Here is a 19,655-nt window from a genome sequence, read left to right as displayed (position 1 = left end):
GTTTTCCCGCCCACCACACCTCCTCCTTGCCCTGCCGATTACTGTGCCTTAGTTAAGCTAAGCCCCCTGCCTCACGGAAGTTAATGTCTCTTGCATGAGCCACAGACCGTGGTGAGCCTGGAGTCTGACCAGCCCGAGCTGAGGGGAGACAGGCGATCGGATCCAGAGTGGCTGACGACGGGGTGGGGGGGGGGGGCAACACACAGAAGGAGCAGCGGTCTTCAGGCTGAGAACTTCTCCCCCGTTACCCCATGCGATGGATCTGAGGAGAACAGTCAGGGCAGTCCACAGGACGCTGCTGCTCATCGCAATGCTGTTCAAGTGGGGTGAGTCACCGTCCCATGCGGGATTCCCCATTTTCGCTTTCCCATGCCGGACTGATTCGGATAAAGCTCTTGTGAAGTTAAGGACCCCCGACGTGTACGGTTAACTGCTAGCGGTTTGCGGATCAGTGAGCGTCCCAGAGAGCGACAGGTGCTCTGGTCCTGATGGACAGACGCTGAAGTTCTCTCTGCTTCTCCTGTGGAAATGACTCCACAGTCATTGAGAAAAAGATCTAGAACTTCAATAATTCAGCGGCCAATGACTTGTTGAGGTCGCCGTAGTTTATGTCCTACGTTTGGTTTGTAGATCTTCAGTTGGATTCCTGAACTAGCCTTTCCTTCAAGAGCGCAGCCGTCGGCTTTTGCTGACTTTCTTTCCCTGAACCCTGACTTTTTTCTTTCGCTGGACGCTTGTGGCCAGCTTGCTGATCCCTTCCAGCTCTCGGTGTGACAGCAGACTCTGCCACTGCCCCCGTAATCATTTGGAAAATAATGTTAAAACACTGACCCTGGGTCTGGGCTGGGATCTGATGGGGGGAGATGCTGTTTATTAGTCCACATTGAAGGCTTTTAGGGGGTGGGGGTTGGGGAATATATTCCACCCCCCTTCATCTACTATGCCCCCCCCAGTCTGAGAGGAGTGTCTGAATGGCTGAGTGGATGGTCAGTGAGGCAGTTGCCATTGTTGCCTATCGCCATGGAGACGGGGGGCCGAATTGGATTTGCGAGGCTTGCCTTATGTTACAGCTGTGAGTGATAACAATAACCATCAAACGGTGATTATCTTAAACACCCTAGCGCGGAGGGCATGAACAAACTGTCCCACCACTCCCCGGCCACTACAGACAAAGGAAACAGAAGATATGTGATTTGTTAAAATCAGACGACAATAAAACACTCGTGATCTATGTGAAAAACACTTAGTGCTCTTTCGGAGGCATTAGTAAGGTGTCCCTTGAAATAGGAGTGATTAAGCACGTTACTCACCTGCTGGGATAGATATGCAAGCGCTGGCAGGAATAAGCTGTAAGTTACAGTGACAATTTAGTACAAATAATTCAGGGCAGAACTGCATTCTGCTGTTTGTCTGAAACGCGGGCTTTCTTGGTTGCTTGGTTTGCCACTGAATGGTTTTGGCACAAACCAATGACCAGACATGTGATCTGTGTTGCCGTGCCGCACGTTCAGGGACTTCATACCGGGCCTTCGGAAAAACACAAAGCCACTGCAGGGGTAAAGACCCATCACAACAGAGAGGTCAGGGCTCACCATAGGGGTTAGAGGTCAGGTGAGATTTTTTCCCTTCATGCACAAAAACGTCTCTCTCCGTGATTATAAATACTCTTAGTTAACAGTTTTACAGCCGAATGCACATTATTATGGGTCTAAACAGCGCCAACAGACAACCAAGCTGGGAGCTCCTACTGGCTGCAGCAAAGCCTCTGTAATTTTGTAATTGTTTGGTAATGTGCATGGAACAAAAGAGGCCACAGAAATCTGTGAACTGAATGTTAATTGAAAAGAAATGAAGAGAAATTTCCAACGATCGAGAGACATCCTCTTTATGGTGTGTGCTTCCTGGGGTAGACCTCGACCCAGGACTGGTAAGCAGTTATGGAAGATATGGATGGATGGATGGATGGATGGATGGATGGATGGATGAAATGACAATGCACTGAATGAATGCACAAAATAAAAACCTGTACCGAGGAGGTAGGATGGGGTGACGATGGTAAAGGTGTTTGATGGGGACGGGGCATTTTGCTAATATGGTACCCCCCTAAGACCGGAGCAGCCATCAGGGTAGAGCGATGGCAGCAGACTTATAGACGCGGGGGCATTCCTGTGAGTCTGGTTTGTCTCCACAGACACCTGGGGATTTACAGCCCCCCCCCCTCCATTGCACGTTCATCTCGCCTCTGTGGCGCCATCCTGTGTTCAGGCATGAGGCTCGCACACATCAGCTATCATCCCAGTTTCAGCTGTTTTGACAGGCAGGCTGATAGGCCTCCCGAGGTTGATCACGATGGTGTTTTTGTCCAACTCTGAGTCACGCCATAGCGCTCGTTGATGGTCTGCTGGTTGCTTAGCAACTTTTGATTGACAAGGGGCAGGGACAATCAAGAATCAAGACTGCCTTCAGCTTGGCTGCCTCCCGCTGTGATTGGCCGTATGGTGAACACAGCGAGCACACCTCCCCAAGACAACAACTACAAGTTAATCTTATGAAGAATGTTTGTCATGGCACTATATAGAAGTTTTCCATTTTTAACAGTGGTTTTTAGTGATTTTTGTTAATTAAATTAAGAGAAATCAGCTAACAGCGAGAATCTTCTTGCTTAATTAAGGGAAGCGTGCAAGAGTTAAGGAATGAAAGAAAGCACAGTCAGGGCTCCTGACCTTTCACCTGACCTTTCACCCAGCCCAGTTGGGGGGGGGATGCTTCCAGGCCAATGAGGTGTTCATATTAAACAGATAAGGTTCTCTTCAAGGGTGACCCAAGCGCTCTTCTGTCATCTTAACCTGCCCACCTCACTCTCTGCTCTTGGGTCATGGGGTCAAAACAGTAAAGATGAGGGTGGATGCATAGGTGCATATGATCTCCCACGGGGTGTCCCATTGCGGTGGGGAACGCGGCTCTCCAGCAGAAGGGGGGCTGCAGTCCCGTCATGCACTCAGAAGTGCACCTGAAGGGCACCATGGCACCGCCCAGTAGGGGGAGACACAAAATCCCGATCAGGAGGAAGATCCTCAAGATGGGTGGGTGTAAAGCATGAAGTCGTGAAATGCTTTATTACTGCATTGTAATTCATCTAGATGGAGGAGGGGGGTCAGCAATCCAATAAAGACACAAATCCTCCCTCCTCCTGGAGATCCCTCTTTCTGGATAAAGCAGGGGTCACAGGAGTAGTGTGGGTGGGTCCTATGTTTGAGTCCTGTTTCACTTAGCAGTCCCTCCTCCTTTTTCTAATGGTGAGATAATCCACCTCCTGACCCTTCTGGGTGGTCAGACCATCCAGTGCATTGCTGGGCATTTACAGCAGCAGGGGGGCCGTTTTAAACCCCCGGGCAGTGCAGTAAAAATGCGTAAACCCGTTGTAAGTAACAACGTGAAGTAGCGAGTGAATGGGAGTGACCATAAACAACCCCCCTCCCTCCAGTCAGCCCTGTCACATCTCCAAGCCGTAGTCATGTGACAGCAGAGGGGGTGGGGAGGGGAGGCTGGGTAGGGCGGAGGAGCTGGCTGCCCCTGCGGGGTCTGGAGGGCACGGTGCCCCCACGCTAATGGTAGCTCCACATTCCTCTCCTCCTCGCTGTCTCTCCCAACCGTCATTAATATCTTCTGCCTGAATTAAAAATCTCTCAACAGAACCATGATCAAAGAGTGTAGGAAATGATGGGGGCTCCGGTGGCGGGGGTGGGGGGGTGCTATTGGCCTGGAGAACACCGGACCCTGCTGTAGGGGGCCATGGGAGGAGGCTGTATCTGCAGTACTTCATTCGGAAAACAACTCGGGGGGTGCTTGGAAAGGCGGTCGCCTCGTCTGGGATGCGCCTGAGCGATCATTCCCCCACCATCCTCACCCACCCCAGCCAAACTCACCTGGAACTCAGGGGGGGCAGGTGGGTGAGACATTCAGGGTGAAGCATGAGGGGGCTCGATTCGTTATTTGAGAGTTGAGGTGTGTCAGAGGAGTCCTTGGAGATGAATGAATCGGGGGGGGGGGGGGTGGGGGTCGTCACTCCTCAATGGAGAAGGGATTAATAAAAGGCTCCCTCAAGGCCAGCAGACTCTCTGGATTTGTATCTGGTCAGGAGGGGAGGGTGATGATTAGGCACTGGGCTGCAGCCAACTACGGTGGCTAAACCTCATCTTATAAATAACTGATATGGGGCCAGGGGGAGGCATGGCTTCATTGCTGCAAGTTCAGCAGTAAAATCTGAGACTTATGTCCATGACAGCGATTCTTTTATCAAACTTCTGACAGGTCAGTCGATTGAGCAACAGTACATATGAGTAGAGCACTGCTTCCTGAGTGACGTGCGGAAGCGCTACCGTATAATCTGTAATAGAAGGATCTGAAAAAAACAGTGTGAAGATCTTCAGACCAATAAAGGCTAATTTGACGCGTAAAAAAGGCCACACAGCATAGCCAACAGGATGGTGGCTTAAGTTACACAGAGAAGGACAGAAGACTCCACAATGACAGCTTCCACTGAGGGTGGGAGAAGATTGGGGGGCGATGGTCACATGACACGGTACATGTTACATGACAGCCACGATAAGGACGATGATGACGAGATGATTGAGATGAAGATGACATGTAGCAGCTTGCTGCCTGTTAGCTATTTTGCTCCCAGCAGATGGGCCACCTGTTGCATCCTTGTGAAAGATACAGAAGCGTGAAAACTGCAGAAAGATGGTAAATATAATACGAATATAAATAACCATAAATGGCTGATGTTACCGCTGCTCTTCTCCACAGGGATGAGCTACTCAGAGATGTCCAGCAAGTGCTGGTCATTGCCATGCCAGAACGGGGGCACGTGTGTCGACGCGGAGGATGACTACATCTGCCTGTGCTCCCGGGCCCCCCCGCTGTACATGGGCAAGGACTGCGATCGGCTTTTTGATGACTGCCCGTCCCCGCCGTGCGCCAACTGCACGGGCGCCGAGAGCCACGCTTGCGTCTGCCCCCCCGGCCTGACCGGTGCCGACTGCTCGGTGGACATGGACGACTGCGAGAGCGCCCCCTGCAGGCCGCCCCGCTCACGCTGCGTTGACCGCCTCGCCGGATACACCTGCCACTGCCCGCGTGGCTGGGGGGGTGCCGACTGCTCCAGCCCTGTGGAGGAGTGCTCTGACCAGCCGTGCCTCCACGGCGCCTCCTGCCTGCAGGTACCCGACGGCTTCCAGTGCGTCTGCGCCCCTGGCTTCCGCGGCGAGCGCTGCGAGGAGGACGTGGACGAGTGCTGGTCAGGGCCCTGCCAGAACGGCGCCCTCTGCCTGGACGGCGTTGGCACCCATCGCTGCTTCTGCGTTCCCGGCTTCCAGGGCTACAACTGTGAGATTGACATCAATGAGTGTGCCTCCAGGCCATGCAGGAACAATGGCACCTGTGTCAATGAGAAGGACCGCTACCTGTGCCAGTGCATGCTGGGATATGCAGGTACGCATCGGGGCCCAGAGCTCCTGCATGAGCTTCCACAAGGTCCATAACTCTCCTATCCCAACTGTAAAAGCGGCCTCACTGTCAAAACCTAACATAACATCTATATAACATACACGTTACATCCATATAACATCTACATAATGTTTACATAACAGTAGTATAACATCTATATAATATTTACATAGCATTCATAGAACATCTATTTCTGTTTGCCACCTATATAACACGTATAAATACGTAACAGGTAAGACTCTATATCATATCAATATAACATTTACATAACATGGGGTCCCAGGTTCGAGTCTCCGCCTGGGTCGCATGTGTGTGGAGTTTGCATGTTCTCCCCATGTCGTCGTGGGGTTTCCTCCGGGTACTCCGGTTTCCCCCCACAGTCCAAAAACATGCTGAGGCTAATTGGACTTGCTAAATTGCCCGTTGGTGTGCATGTGAGAGTGAATGGTGTGTGAGTGTGCCCTGCGATGGGCTGGCCCCCCATCCTGGGTTGTTCCCTGCCTTGGACCCACAGTCTCCAAACCCCCATGACCCTGAATGGGATAAGGGGTTGCAGAAATGGATGGATTTATATAATACTCACCTCTAGCCATTCTGAGTTTGCTGTCTGGTGACACATCTGCTGAAGGTCGTGTCAGCGTCACGCCCCCAGCTGGTCAGGTGCCTGAGCAGTAGGACATAAGCGGGTGGCGGAGTCACTCCCACATGCCGCCAGCTCACCGGCTTTCTCTGTGGATGGCGGCGTAAATGATGCCCTCCTCCACATGCTTATCACGCTGTATTTAAGCCAGGCTGATTCTGATTATATGCCATATTTTATTTATCTAGCAGATGTTCCTAAGCAGACCTGATTTCGTTAGGAGAGCAGACCCTTTAATCCATAGCATCTTGCATATGTTTTGTATTTAGCTACTTCTAATGAATTGTTAAGAACCTTTCACAAAGGGTCACTGGCAGGGTCCCTTCTGGAGTCTTACACCAGCAACTTGTTCGGAAGTGAAATTCCCAACTGCAGTGCCACAGGCTGGCCAGCAGGTGGCAGATGGTGCCCTGGGAGTCGGCCCTTCTCATCCCTGCCCTGTGTGTGCATGCATTCTTCAGGAGTCAACTGTGAGCTGGAGATAGACGAGTGTGCCTCCAGACCCTGCCAGAACGGCGCCACCTGCCACGACCACCTGGGCCTGTACACATGTGATTGTCACCCGGGATACGAAGGTCTGGACTGCGAGATTGACGTCGATGAGTGTGAGAGCAGCCCCTGTCTCAACCGGGGCACCTGCATCGACCAGGTGGACAGGTACAGGACAGGGGCATCGTCTAATAATAGTAATAATAATAATTATTATTATTATTATAATAAATGTTATTAATGAAGCCCTGATTGGATAAACAGTTACACAGTGTACCAACGTACCATGAAAATCCCAAAATGGAAATGTCTCTCTCATAGGATATTTGTTCCAATAATGATTACAGACATTCAATCACCTCAGCTCTTCAGATCATGGCAGTGTGAGCTTTATGTTTGAGGCCGTTCTCCTGGCTGTGTCGTCCCCCCAGCTACAAGTGCGACTGCGGTGGCACGGGGTTCGCCGGAGCCCGGTGTGAGGAGAACATTCCTGAATGTGCTTCCAACCCATGCCAGCACAACTCCACCTGCTTGGACGGAGTAAATCTCTACACCTGCCAGTGTTGGCCTGGTACTGGCTCTATCTTTAGGCTCCCACCTTTACTTAAATCACATTGTAAACTTAAAACACTCTAATGTCTCTGCATACAACCAAATAAATGTATATTTTTTATAAAAGGTCCGTCCGTAGGGCCAGGAAACTACCAGATGCAGCATATACAGGTTACTGTAATGATCAGCACTGCCCTCTAGTGTACAGAAGATGACACGTTATTCGACACCATTGCTGTCTCGCCGCACCCTGATGTCCTTCAAAAACTCACTCACTGTTAGTTCTGTGATGGTGGCATTCTGGGAGATTTATCTGGTTACGTTACAGCCTATCAGTCTGCCTGTGCAGCAGTTGGTGCATGTGGCATTCTGGGTAAAATGGCATCTCCGCGGCAGGCTACGAGGGTGAGCGCTGTGAAGTGGACCTGGATGAGTGCGCGCTGGAGCCGTGCGAGAACGGGGCTGAGTGCATCCAGCGCTCCGACCAGCGCTACCGCCAGCTGCAGCCAGACGGCTGGGAGTTCAGCTACGCGGATGCCGCCGGCTACCAGTGTCTGTGCCTCGCTGGCTTTACAGGTGAACACGCTCAGAGCCGCTCGTTCAGAGTGCAGTGTTGCCCGCACTTCAGCTCCTAAAATTCCACCGTTTTCAACCCCCCCCTCCCTGCTGCTAACAGGAGAGAATTGCTCAGTGGACACGGATGAGTGTGAGTCGGACCCATGCCAGAACCAAGCCTCCTGCGTGGACCTGATTGACGGCTATGCCTGCGAGTGTCAGCCAGGCTTCTCCGGTGAGGGACGCGCCTTCAGGGCTCTGTGAGCTTTCGGCCTGCAGACCTTCTCCTGTTCTGATATCCCTCAGAATGCAGGGGTGAAAAGTTCAGGTTCAAGAAGCACAAATCCAGACTAAGACTTTGTTTCAGCCAACCAGTTGAGTACTCTGTGACTGTGACTATTTATTTCCTACTGGTGGGATAAAAATAAGACCTCGGTCTGGATCTGTAGTTTCTGAACGTGAACTTAGTACCTAGATTGTGGGGCTTCGTGGTGATTTGTCGATTTTGTGATTGCACTTTATATTATATTGCAAATGCAGGGGACTGGTAGCACGAGGTCACTGGCCCCAGCTGAAAGCTGATTGGCTCGCCGGGTGCCCCTCCCTCTGTCACTCATCGATTCAGAACATATCATTAATGAAAAGGTTGGTCTCCACAGGCCCAGAGTGCCAGGTGGACATTGACGAGTGTGAAAACCAGCCCTGCCAGAATGGCGCGTCGTGTGAGGACTCCATGGCTGGGTACAGCTGCCTCTGCCCTGAGCCCGAGCCCGGGGGTGTGGCCTGGGGGGGTCACGACTGCCACATCCAGCTCCTGGGCTGCACGGAGCACCAGTGCCAGAATGGGGCCACCTGCGTGCCCCTGCTCAGGCCGGACGGGGAACACAGCTACTCCTGTCGCTGCCCCGTGGGTTTCCATGGCGACCACTGCAGCGTGCCCACCACCTTCTCCTTCTCCACCCCGGAGTTTGTACTTATCGATGTGACCCCCGCCAACGGGACCCGGAAGGACCTGGGATCTGCTGTGATGCTGCGGTTCCGCACCACCCTGCCCGACGTGGTCATGCTCTACCTCGGTGACGTGCGGGACTATCTCTCCCTGGAGATTGTGACCGGCGACCTCCTCGCCAGGGCTGCTGTGGGTGGAGCTGAGCGGTTGGAGGCAGTTCTTCCTGGGCCTGTCAATGACGGCCAATGGCACGAGGCCAGAGTGGACCTGGGGGCGGGGCTGTGGCTGAGGCTGACCAGCTCGAACTGCAGCAGGGAGCCTTGCGTGGCAGAGCTTCACAAAGCCCCCTGGCGGCTGTTCAGCATCCCACCCTCCTTCTCCAGTGTCTCCCTGGGCGGTGCCCCACCTGAGCTCCTGGTTAACACAGCGAGCAATGGGGGCTTCATGGGCTGCATGGAAGACCTGCGGATTGACTCGCAAACTGTCCTGCCGCAGAACATCCCCCCGGACCGGTCCCACGGCTTGGAGGTCGGATGCAGCTGGACTCAGTGGTGCCACTCGGACCCTTGTCTTGGCCACGGCCGCTGTATAGACATGTGGGCCACCTTCAACTGTGACTGCTACAGCCCCTATCATGGAGACAACTGCTCAGAGGGTAAGAAGGATTATTTATTACGCAGGTGTGGGGTAGAGATGTATGCTTATTATCGGAACATCGCTGGTTCAAACCCCTTGGTCAATTGAGTGATTTCACTGCTGGGCCCTTGAACAGTCCTTAATCCCCAATAAGTCCAGGGTCCTGTTGAGTCATTTGTACATTGTGCTAAATAAAGAAATGTAAGCAGCACTGTGGGCTCACAGCCCCAGGGTTATGGATTCCCAGCACATGGCCCTGCGTGTTTGGGTTTTGCATGGCCTCCCCACATTCTCCCGCACCCCAAAAGCAAAAACATGCAGTTATATGAATTGCTTCCTAGGATCTGCTCCAAGAAATATGGAGAGATTACCCAGTGCTTACTGTGCCCAGTGCATCCTCGGCAACCCCCAGACAATCCACATTTTTCAGTTCAATTCAAATTCAATTTAAATGTATTTATGTAGTGCATATTCACAATATTACCTTTTCTCTACGTGCTTTACATTGTTCCTGCCCAAAGTCCCCAGTGAGCAAGTCAGAGGCGACATTGGCAAGGAAAACTGCATAGGAGGAACCTTTGGGAGGAACCAGACCCAAAGGGGGAGCCCAATTTCCTAGGCTGGCAAAGGAAGTCCTAATAGCAAATCCCAGTTTATAAAGATAAATTGTATATATATATATATAATTGGGCTGGGGGTCTCTGAGGACTTGGTTCAAAAACAGGTACCCGGTTCAAGGGTGCAACAGCAGAGCCTGTCCTGGTTTGAATGTCATCCCCTGGATTATCATGGCACCTCTGCTCTTAAGTGATCACTGTCTGAGTCTCTCCATGCCCGTCCCCCCACCCCCACAGAGTACTCCCCATGGACTTTCAGCCATGAGGGCTCGCTGAGTTACGCCTCCTATGACGTCCGGTCCAATCACGGCACCTGGCTCTCCGTCTTGTTGCTGCTGCGCTCGAGGAAGCAGGCTGGCCTGGTGCTGCAGCTGCAGAGGGAGGGCGGAGCCTACCTCACCATATATCTGCGGGATGGCCAGCTGCACGTGAGCGTCCCGCCAGCCCCGCCCACCGTCGCCAAGGTGACCATCACTACTGGCGAATGGCAGCTGCTCACCGTTGACTTCCTGCACGACCGGGTCTTTCTGAACCATGCTAACTCACTCTACTTCCTGGGGAGTGTCCCCACGGTGTGGGCAGAGGCGGGGGACGTAGCCTACATTGGGGGCCTGCCTCAGGGGCATGGAGTGGAGGCCTGGGGGGGGCACTTTAAGGGCTGCCTGTGGGACGTGCGTCTGGACAGGACGCGGTTGGAGGTGGACACGTGGAACGGCACACTGGATTCTGCCCCCAGAGATACCTATTTCCCACGCGATGTCGTCAATGTAGAGCCAGGCTGTACAAGTGACAACAGCTGTCAGGTAGAGATGGCCATTGTTTTTTTGGGGAGGGTGTGTTTCCGGATTTCGTGGGTTTCCATTACATCACAGTAAAAACATAAGAGCACTTCCTCTCCGTCATGCAGTCAAGTAATGCGGCTGTCGTTCCATAGGGGGTGCTGTGTCGCAACAATGGCTTGTGCCTCGTGACGTGGAACGACTTTGTGTGCTCCTGCAATGAAAACTTCACGGGGAAGACCTGTGAGACTCGGCTGTGGTGTGCCGGCATGCCCTGTGCCACTGGCAGTCGCTGTGTGGACATGGCCGATGGATATGAGTGTGAGTTTGGCAGGCCTTCCGTGCTATAAGCCAGAACCCATACCCATTATTATGAGTCCGTCTTCTGGACCCTTCTGTCCATTGTTTTAAGTTAAGCACTGTGTTTAAACAGAAGTTTTACCTATAACATAGGTTTACACAAACAGCAATGACCTTAGCCTTAAATCACAAGTCAGGCCTTCCTTGTCTCCTCCGGACCTCACATGAATGTGTCAAAGGCAGTTGTCTCTCCTCTAGACCTCACAAAAAATTTTCAAAGGCAGTTTTGTCGCCTCTAGATCTTAGAGAAATGTCTCTAAATCAGAATGTGTCCCTTCTAGGCCTCACAGAAGCCACGTTTGAAAACAATGCCTTGCAGTACAGCTCTGGGGGCTCCCTCGTCTCCCCAGTGACCGACATCTCCATGGAGTTGCGTACACGGGCCCAAGATGCCCTTCTGCTGCAAGCATCCAATGGAACGCAGCTCTTCCGCCTGGGCCTGCAGAATGGCTCTCTGGCTGTGGAAATGCACAGCAGGGACAGTGTGCAGCCATTGAGCTTCGCCAGCAAGACACCTGTCGCGGACGGCGACTGGCACCACGTGCAGCTAGCCATGGCAGACCCCCGTTACACAGCATCGCCCTGGGTGATCACCGTTGACCGGCAGAATGATACCGGCAGCCCGGGAGTCTCTGGTAGCCTCGATTTCCTGAACGACTCCATAGTGTATCTGGCTGACAGCTTCGTGGGCTGCCTGCGGGAGGTGAGGGTGGGTGGGGTCTACTTGCCTTTTATGGACGTCCTGGAAGTGCCCCAGAGGTCACGCTTCCTCAGACATGGAGGTCGAGACGCCCAGGCTGGATGCTCAGGACCTCCGGTGTGCCTGTCCCAGCCCTGTCTGAACAGCGGGACATGCGAGGACCGCTTTGGGCTGTTCTACTGTGTCTGCGCACCCGGTTGGGAGGGCCAGTACTGCCAGGACAACATGGATGACTGTGCGTCCAGACCCTGCATCCACGGGACTTGCCACGACCTGCTGGCAGACTTTGAGTGCCGTTGCCCACCAGGATATGGGGGGAAGATCTGTGAGAAAGACCTGGATGACTGTGAGGGACACGTTTGTAAGAATGGAGGTACCTGCCTGGACAGAGCGAACAGCTATACCTGCATCTGCCCGCCCGACTTCAGGGGACCTCTGTGCGAGTGAGTGTCCCTGTCTCCTGGGAGATTTAGGATCAGACAAACATGCATGTTAACAAGGGACATGATGTGTTCACAATGTGCTTCTCCTGCAGGTGGAGCTACCCACCAGTCCAGTGCGACACGGATGTGATCTGTGTGCATGGCGAGTGCAATGATGGGCTTTGGGGGGCCAACTGTACCTGCAGCCCTGGCTACACAGGAGAGAGGTGAGCAGCCCGCCCTCCCATCAATCACCGAGCAATGTGACCATTAATGGAACTCAATCATCGAGGCTCGGAACATAAACAAAGAGCTGTTGTCCTCAAGGAGACAAGCATGGAACTCAACTCAACTCACTGTAATGTGTGTGTGTGTGTGTGTGTGTATCCCGACCTTTGACCCCTCATCCCAGGTGTAAGACAGAGATAGATGAGTGTCAGTCAAACCCCTGCCAGCATGGGGGCTCCTGCTTGGACCAACTCAACAAGTTCCTGTGCGTTTGCGTCCCTGGCTTCGTGGGCCCCCACTGTGAGACCAGTGTAAGTCACTCCTCTACTTCGGTCACCATTCAGAAAGGCTTCTTCCCCCAGTGTGGGTGACTGTGGTCAGGGTCATCCTACCAACTGGCCTTCTATAGTGTGACGTGAGCTTCCAAGGGTGAGTAACTGAGACCTGATGACCTGTCCCCTGGTTCACATTCACATTCAGTCCTAAATAGATCAAAATGTAAGCATGAAATATATTAAAAAATGGATCTATGGGCCAAAGAACAGCATAAGACATTCAGGTAGGGGCCTGTCTTGTCTCTGTAGAAGCAGGAGCAGAAGGATCGCATCCCCTGGTTGGTGGTGGCCATCCCCTTGGCCTGCTGCTGCCTCCTGCTGGCCGCCATCGGCCTGACATTAGCCGTGCTGACGGCCCGCAAGAAGCGCCAGTCGGAGGGAGCGTATAGCCCCAGCCAGCAGGAGGTGGCCGGTGCGCGCCTGGAGATGGACAGTGTGCTCAAGGTGCCCCCGGAGGAGCGCCTCATTTGAGCCCCCAGTATCCTGGATGTGCAGCCACAACAGCGCCCACATGACTCTGCTAAAAAGGATGCAGGAGTTTGGGGATTAGGGGGGTACAGAGGGGTTCAGACTGCCCCAGTCTGTTTTCTGGCTTAGTCAGGTACCCAGCAAGACTGACAGAGGACATTTGAACTACGTTAGAAGGAGCCGGCAGCCTTTGACTTGGGCCACGGACTCTTAGAGCAGAAACACAAAGGAACACACAACACATTCCTTAAAGCCTGCCCTGGAGAGACAGCCAACTCGCGTGCCTCACACTGCCTGGCCTCCTGGAAAAGGACAGGAGTGGCACCATGACCCGAGTTCTATCCTTTGGGTTCTGTTTTTCTGAGTTCTCTGGGTTGTATTATCTAAATTCAGTTGTTTTTTTTTGTTTCTATTCTCTGCATTCTGCGTTCTGTTCTAAGGTTTGTTCTCTGAGTTCTGTTTTCAGTTTTTTCTGTGTTCTCAGGTTCTGTTTTCTGAGTTCTATTTTCTGTATTATGTTCCGAGTTCTGTTTTGAGATCTGTTATCTGCTTTCTGTGTTCTGTTCTGAGTTCTGTTTTTGATTTTTGAGGACTATTCTCTGGCACCCAGACAATTTCTCTCACTTTCTTTGTCTCTCTCCCTTCTGAAAATTACTAGCCTCTGATCCTGTATGCCTGTATGTATATTTTGTTTTGCTACAGAAATGTAGAGATCTTTTCGATATGCATTTTACAAATTTGTGATTTTTTTGTAAAGCTTCGATAAATTGCAAATATGGATGAAAGGGCAATAGTCAGATGAGGAAAGTATAAGAAGTTATCAGCTTAAACATGACTATTTATGTGGTGCACATTCAAGTGACAATCAGCCTGCCAATCAGCATATAAAAATGAAACATATAAAAGAAATACTGGTAACTGTCATGACCCGGCTCGTCGGCTCCTCGTGTGTGCCACACCCCCTGATTACCCGCGTGTGCGTCCCTGATTGTCTCCAGCCTTGTCTGATTACTTTGCTTAGTCTTGTCCTGTTTTAAGTCCTGGTCTTGCCTGTTACCCTTGTCCGTCATTGTGGATGTTTGTTAGTCCCTGTCCGATGCTCCCTAGTCCCCGTTACTCCAATAAAACCCCGTTATTCCCCGTACCTGGTTTCCCTTGCCTGTTTCCCGCACGATCGCCGTCTCCAGTATTTCCGGATCGTGACAGAATGACGGACCCAAAGAAGAAGCAGAGAGAAAGGAAGAGGCTCCCTCAAGAGCCGATCTCTCTCGGCGCCTGCTCGCTCTCCAGGCTTTGGCTTCCGGCGGAGGACGAGAGGGAGGTACCTGCCCTACCTCCAGCCCGGGGGCCGACCACACGCGTCCCCGATCCTGCGTGGAAGTACTGGCTCTCAAGTGAGGACGAGGACGAGGAGCCCTTCCACTACCCGGAGCCAGAAGCCTTTTCTCCACCGTCCGTTTTTACGGACATCGCGCCGCCTCCCGCAACCGCCAGGCGCCTGCGAGGGAGACGGAGGAGAACGGCGATCGCCCGTACGGAGGACCTCCCTCCGTCATTGCCGGCGGACCCCGCTCCCGTGCGGCCGCCATTGCCGGCGGACACCGCTCCCGTGCGGCCTCCATTGCCGGCGGACACCGCTCCCGTGCGGCCTCCATTGCCGGCGGACACCGCTCCCGTGCGGCCGCCATTGCCGGCGGACCCCGTTCCCGTGCGGCCGCCGCCGCCTGCGCAGCCGTCTTCGCTGCCGCCGCCACCCATGATCCTCGCTGACAGGTACTTCACCCTCCAGGGACTGTATTGGAGGGTGATGGGAGAACCGGCCCCACAGGGCCCTCCGGAGGGGGAAAAGCTCGCAGTGCAACTGGGGCAGGATTTCGCCTCTTTCACTCCAGAATCCCCGTATTCGGATCTGGAGAGGATGGCTGAAGACCTCCGGAGGCTGATCAAGCTCCGGAGAGCTCCGGAAGCGCCCCCTCCGCCTGCAGCTCCAGGGCAGGCGCCCCCACTGCAGCAGCCTGCAGCTCCAGAGCAGGCGCCCCCACTGCCTCCAGTTCCTGACCGTGCTCCAGTTCCTGCAGAGGCACCCCCTCTGCGGCCGCCTGCTGCAGCTCCCGGGCAGGCGCCCCCACTGCAGCCACCTGCTGCAGCTCCAGGGCAGGTGCCCCCTCTGCAGCCACCTGCAGCTCCAGGGCAGGCGCCCCCTCTGCAGCCGCCTGCTGCAGCTCCCGGGCCGGCGCCCCCACTGCAGCCACCTCCAGTTCCTGACCGCGCTCCAGTTCCTGACCGCGCTCCAGTTCCTGCAGAGGCACCCCCTCTGCAGCCGCCTGCTGCAGCTCCCGGGCAGGTGCCCCCACTGCAGCCACCTGCAGCTCCAGGGCAGGCGCCCCCTCTGCAGCCGCCTGCTGCAGCTCCCGGGCCGGCGCCCCCACTGCAGCCACCTCCAGTTCCTGACCGCGCTCCAGTTCCTGACCGCGCTCCAGTTCCTGACCGCGCTCCAGTTCCTGACCGCGCTCCAGTTCCTGACCGCGCTCCAGTTCCTGACCGCGCTCCAGTTCCTGACCGCGCTCCAGTTCCCGGGCAGGCGCCCCCCCCGCGGCCTGACCGTGTTCCTGTCCCGGCGCCCCGGCGACCTGACCGTGTTCCTGTCCCGGCGCCCCGGCGGCATGCAGCAGCTCCAGAGGCGCCCCCTCCGCCTGCAGCAGCTCCAGAGGCGCCCCCTCCGCCTGCAGCAGCTCCAGAGGCGCCCCCTCCGCCTGCAGCAGCTCCAGAGGCGCCCCCTCCGCCTGCAGCAGCTCCAGAGGCGCCCCCTCCGCCTGCAGCAGCTCCAGAGGCGCCCCCTCCGCCTGCAGCAGCTCCAGAGGCGCCCCCTCCGCCTGCAGCAGCTCCAGAGGCGCCCCCTCCGCCTGCAGCAGCTCCAGAGGCGCCCCCTCCGCCTGCAGCAGCTCCAGAGGCGCCCCCTCCGCCTGCAGCAGCTCCAGTCCCTGTCCTAGTCCCCGAGGCGGTCCTGGACAACTCCATCTTGGCTCCTCCCTCTTCGGAGGTGGAGGAGCTGGAATGGGACCCCTCGGGGACAGAACTCGTAACCCCTAGTCCCTCGCCCCGGCGAGATCGACCCCGAACTAGGGTCGGCTTGTCTGTGTCCCGCAGGGGAAGGGGACACAGACGCAGGGCTGGGGTCCCGCCCGCCCTGCCCCCTGGCTCGCCCTCCCTCGCCTGCGCTGGGGCTCGATTGGCGCCTGCGGGTCCTGGCCCTCCGGGTCGGCTGTCGCCTGCAGGTCCCTCTCCGGTGCCTCGTCGCCCTGCCTCGCTCCCCTCTCTGGGTCCTGGTCGGTCGCCTGGGGGTTCCCCGACGGCGGCTCCTCGGTCGCCTGCGGGGCCCTTACCTCCGGCCCTTTCCCGGACGTCGCCGCCTGCTGCGGCTCCCCCCTCCTCCGGGCCTTCGCCCTGGCCCCTTCCTACTCCCTCGTCCCCTTCCCTGGTGCTCCCTCCTGCTCCCTCCCTGGCCCCTCCGCGGGTCCCTCGCCCTGTCTCCTCGGCCCCTCCGGGGTCCCCTCCGGCTCCGGCCTCCCGGCCGCCTGCGGCCCCTCCGGCTGCCTCCCGTCGCCCGCTGGGGCTCCCTCGGGCTCCCCTTGGTACCCCCTCCTTCTCGCCCTATGCCTCTGCCTTCGTACCTCATGTCTTTGCCCCGTCTGCTTTTGTTCCTCGCCCGTCTGTTCCGCCCTTTCCTGCTCCTCGTTTCCCGATGTTCCCTCCTTGCACTCCCGCTCCTAGTGTCCTGCCTGTCCCTCCTGTCTCTCCCTTCCTGGTCTGTCTCTCCGCTTTCCCGGTCCTGTGTCGAGTCGTGTCTTACGTTCTGTCTCTCGCTATGTTTTGTGCCTCTGTCCTGTTTCCGGTCTCTCGTTAGTTTTGTTCTTTTCTCGGTCCCGGTTCCTGTGTCCCGTTCGTCGCCTCCTCCCTGGCGCGCCCGGTGAAGCGCGCCTTTGGGGGGGGGTTCTGTCATGACCCGGCTCGTCGGCTCCTCGTGTGTGCCACACCCCCTGATTACCCGCGTGTGCGTCCCTGATTGTCTCCAGCCTTGTCTGATTACTTTGCTTAGTCTTGTCCTGTTTTAAGTCCTGGTCTTGCCTGTTACCCTTGTCCGTCATTGTGGATGTTTGTTAGTCCCTGTCCGATGCTCCCTAGTCCCCGTTACTCCAATAAAACCCCGTTATTCCCCGTACCTGGTTTCCCTTGCCTGTTTCCCGCACGATCGCCGTCTCCAGTATTTCCGGATCGTGACAGGTAACACTTAAAGTTGTCGTTTATAATGCATTATTGATACCTTCATAATGCATTATAACGTTCAGTATAAGAATTACTAAAGCATTGCAGCATCTGCTATTGACAGTCATGAGACATTACAGTGTTAATTACGATACTTCATAAGCTCCAATGATGCTCTCATCTATAATGCACTATAGATACCTTCATAATGCATAATAATGGTCCGTATAAAAATTACGGGTGCTTTGTACTGCATTATGAAGGTATCTATAGTGCATTATATATGAGAGCTTTATTGGAGCTTATGAAGTATCGTAATTATCATACCTTTTTAAAAATATTTACAGCAATGTTTGTAATGCAATTTTAATGTGCTATGATTGTGTTCATAGATTCTTATACAGATGATGTTCATAGAAAATTTTACCGGAATATTCACTAGTTAGAGAAGAAAATCAGTTTTAATTCCAGGATTAGGATCCTGGTTTTGAGGAATGAACATAAATGTTAACAAATAATGAAAAGAATAAATAAGCATGCAGGTTCGGCTAGATTCGCCTGGAACTTATGTTGCGTAGGGCGGATCAAATAAAGGACGCAGGCGAAGCGGCTAAACTTGAACTGGAGCTTTGCTGCACCGTGCTTCATGTTAACACTACACGTAAGCAACCCACAACCTCCGATCCAGTAAGAGAAACATTCACTCAATCGCCACCAATTAGTCTTCCGTATTAAGTCTGTATTACAATCGGAATGATCATGTTGCAACGCAAAAGTCCTGACAATTTATGGACAGGCTCCTGACTTCTGGCGACACTCTACTGTTTTTTCCGAACAATCTTAAGACTGTAGGACAATCGATTGTTGCACGGCGTTAATGTCATTTATCAGACATTGCCAGTAGTTGTATGACGTGAAGCGTTTATTAGGTATAACATCTCAGTGTGTTTATAGATTTTGTTACACTGTGACAGAACAATAATTTATCTCTGTCTTCGAAAATACCGCCATACTCTTTGTGCGGTACTCTAGTAGTTTTTCCTCACCATTCTTATCATGCTCGCGTGCGAGTGAATCACAACGTAATAGAAGCAGGTGAATCCAGGTGAAACGTGAAGCCAAACACCCTGGAAAGTTAATAAAACATTCCATGTAACTCTCTCCCTTACTGTCTTTACTGCGTGATTTCATCGCCAATATAAAGGAGATATAATTAAAGTTTCTCCTGCGATGGGTTGGCGCCCCGCTCTGTGTTGTTCCCTGCCTTGCGGCCTTAGCCTCTGGGATATGACACGCGGTGTCAGAAAAGGGGTGGATGGATGGGTGAAGTTCATATATTTAATTTTCTTCTTGTAAAAATGATTGCTATTTCCTTCTTTTTTTTATTGTTTTCTTCTTTTTGTTTGTTTTTTCTTACTGCTTATTCTCCTTCTCCCCCATTACTGTTGGTGGGTTTCTGTCGGTTCAGTATGGAGGTAGCACACTGAAACCAGTAATGATTTAGCAAAAAACTGAAGTGTTCTGTTCTGGGCATTAGGGTAGTTAGACAGAAATCTAAATAAAGATGAACTTCGTTCGAACCTGATTGGTGTCCGCTCTGTTTTTTTGTACAGTTTTATCTCTATGTATTCAATAGAAACAAGGAAAATAAGCAACATTTGAGTTGTAAATCGCCTAAATTAACCTTTTCTCAAGCAGTCTGACATGCCGGGACTTATTTCCATGAAATAAAAGGACCGCTGGAAAAGATCGGACAGTAGTACAGCAGTACTGGTGCGGGTGCAATGATGCACAAGTGCGTAATTGTGAGACATTGCCCAGCTCAGCGACTCCTTACACAATAAGGAATGGTGCATAAATATGAAATCTGTATGTTTAGAACTTACAAAAATTGTAACAAAAAAAGTTGTGACAGTGTTGCAAAGCCACATCCATGTTAATTCAAAGTTCTTGTTCATAAAGATCCCCACGCATGTGTGTTGCTGTCTTTGAAGTTCTGTTCATCTGAACAAATAAAACTGTGTGCAGAGACTTTGTGACTAACATGACCACAGTACCCCTGGGGTTGCACACGTCGTGTTTGTTCATGTTGCCAACGCCAAACAATTGATTAATCTATTTCTTTGTCAATGCTCAAACTACGGGAAAATATTA

At 53.4% G+C, this 19,655-nt stretch overlaps 1 protein-coding gene across 1 annotated transcript; it reads left to right on the top strand.

The window, feature by feature from the left end:
• Positions 1 to 239: 239 nt before the first annotated feature.
• On the top strand, positions 240 to 17,687 carry LOC125746905 (protein crumbs homolog 2-like). The gene is made up of 14 exons (XM_049021522.1): positions 240 to 326; positions 4,810 to 5,493; positions 6,610 to 6,805; positions 7,069 to 7,208; positions 7,586 to 7,765; positions 7,866 to 7,979; positions 8,404 to 9,348; positions 10,184 to 10,749; positions 10,881 to 11,046; positions 11,367 to 12,228; positions 12,321 to 12,434; positions 12,620 to 12,746; positions 13,020 to 14,152; positions 17,520 to 17,687. The coding sequence occupies exons 1-13, from the start codon at positions 257 to 259 to the stop codon at positions 13,239 to 13,241; spliced, it is 4,386 nt and encodes a 1,461-aa protein (XP_048877479.1). The 5' UTR covers positions 240 to 256; the 3' UTR covers positions 13,242 to 14,152; positions 17,520 to 17,687.
• Positions 17,688 to 19,655: the final 1,968 nt, after the last annotated feature.

This window comes from Brienomyrus brachyistius, chromosome 7 (genome assembly GCF_023856365.1).
Source record: "Brienomyrus brachyistius isolate T26 chromosome 7, BBRACH_0.4, whole genome shotgun sequence".
NCBI lineage: Eukaryota > Metazoa > Chordata > Actinopteri > Osteoglossiformes > Mormyridae > Brienomyrus > Brienomyrus brachyistius.
The sequence above is the reverse complement of the archived record's forward strand: the minus strand, read 5'-3'. Positions and strand labels throughout refer to the sequence as shown.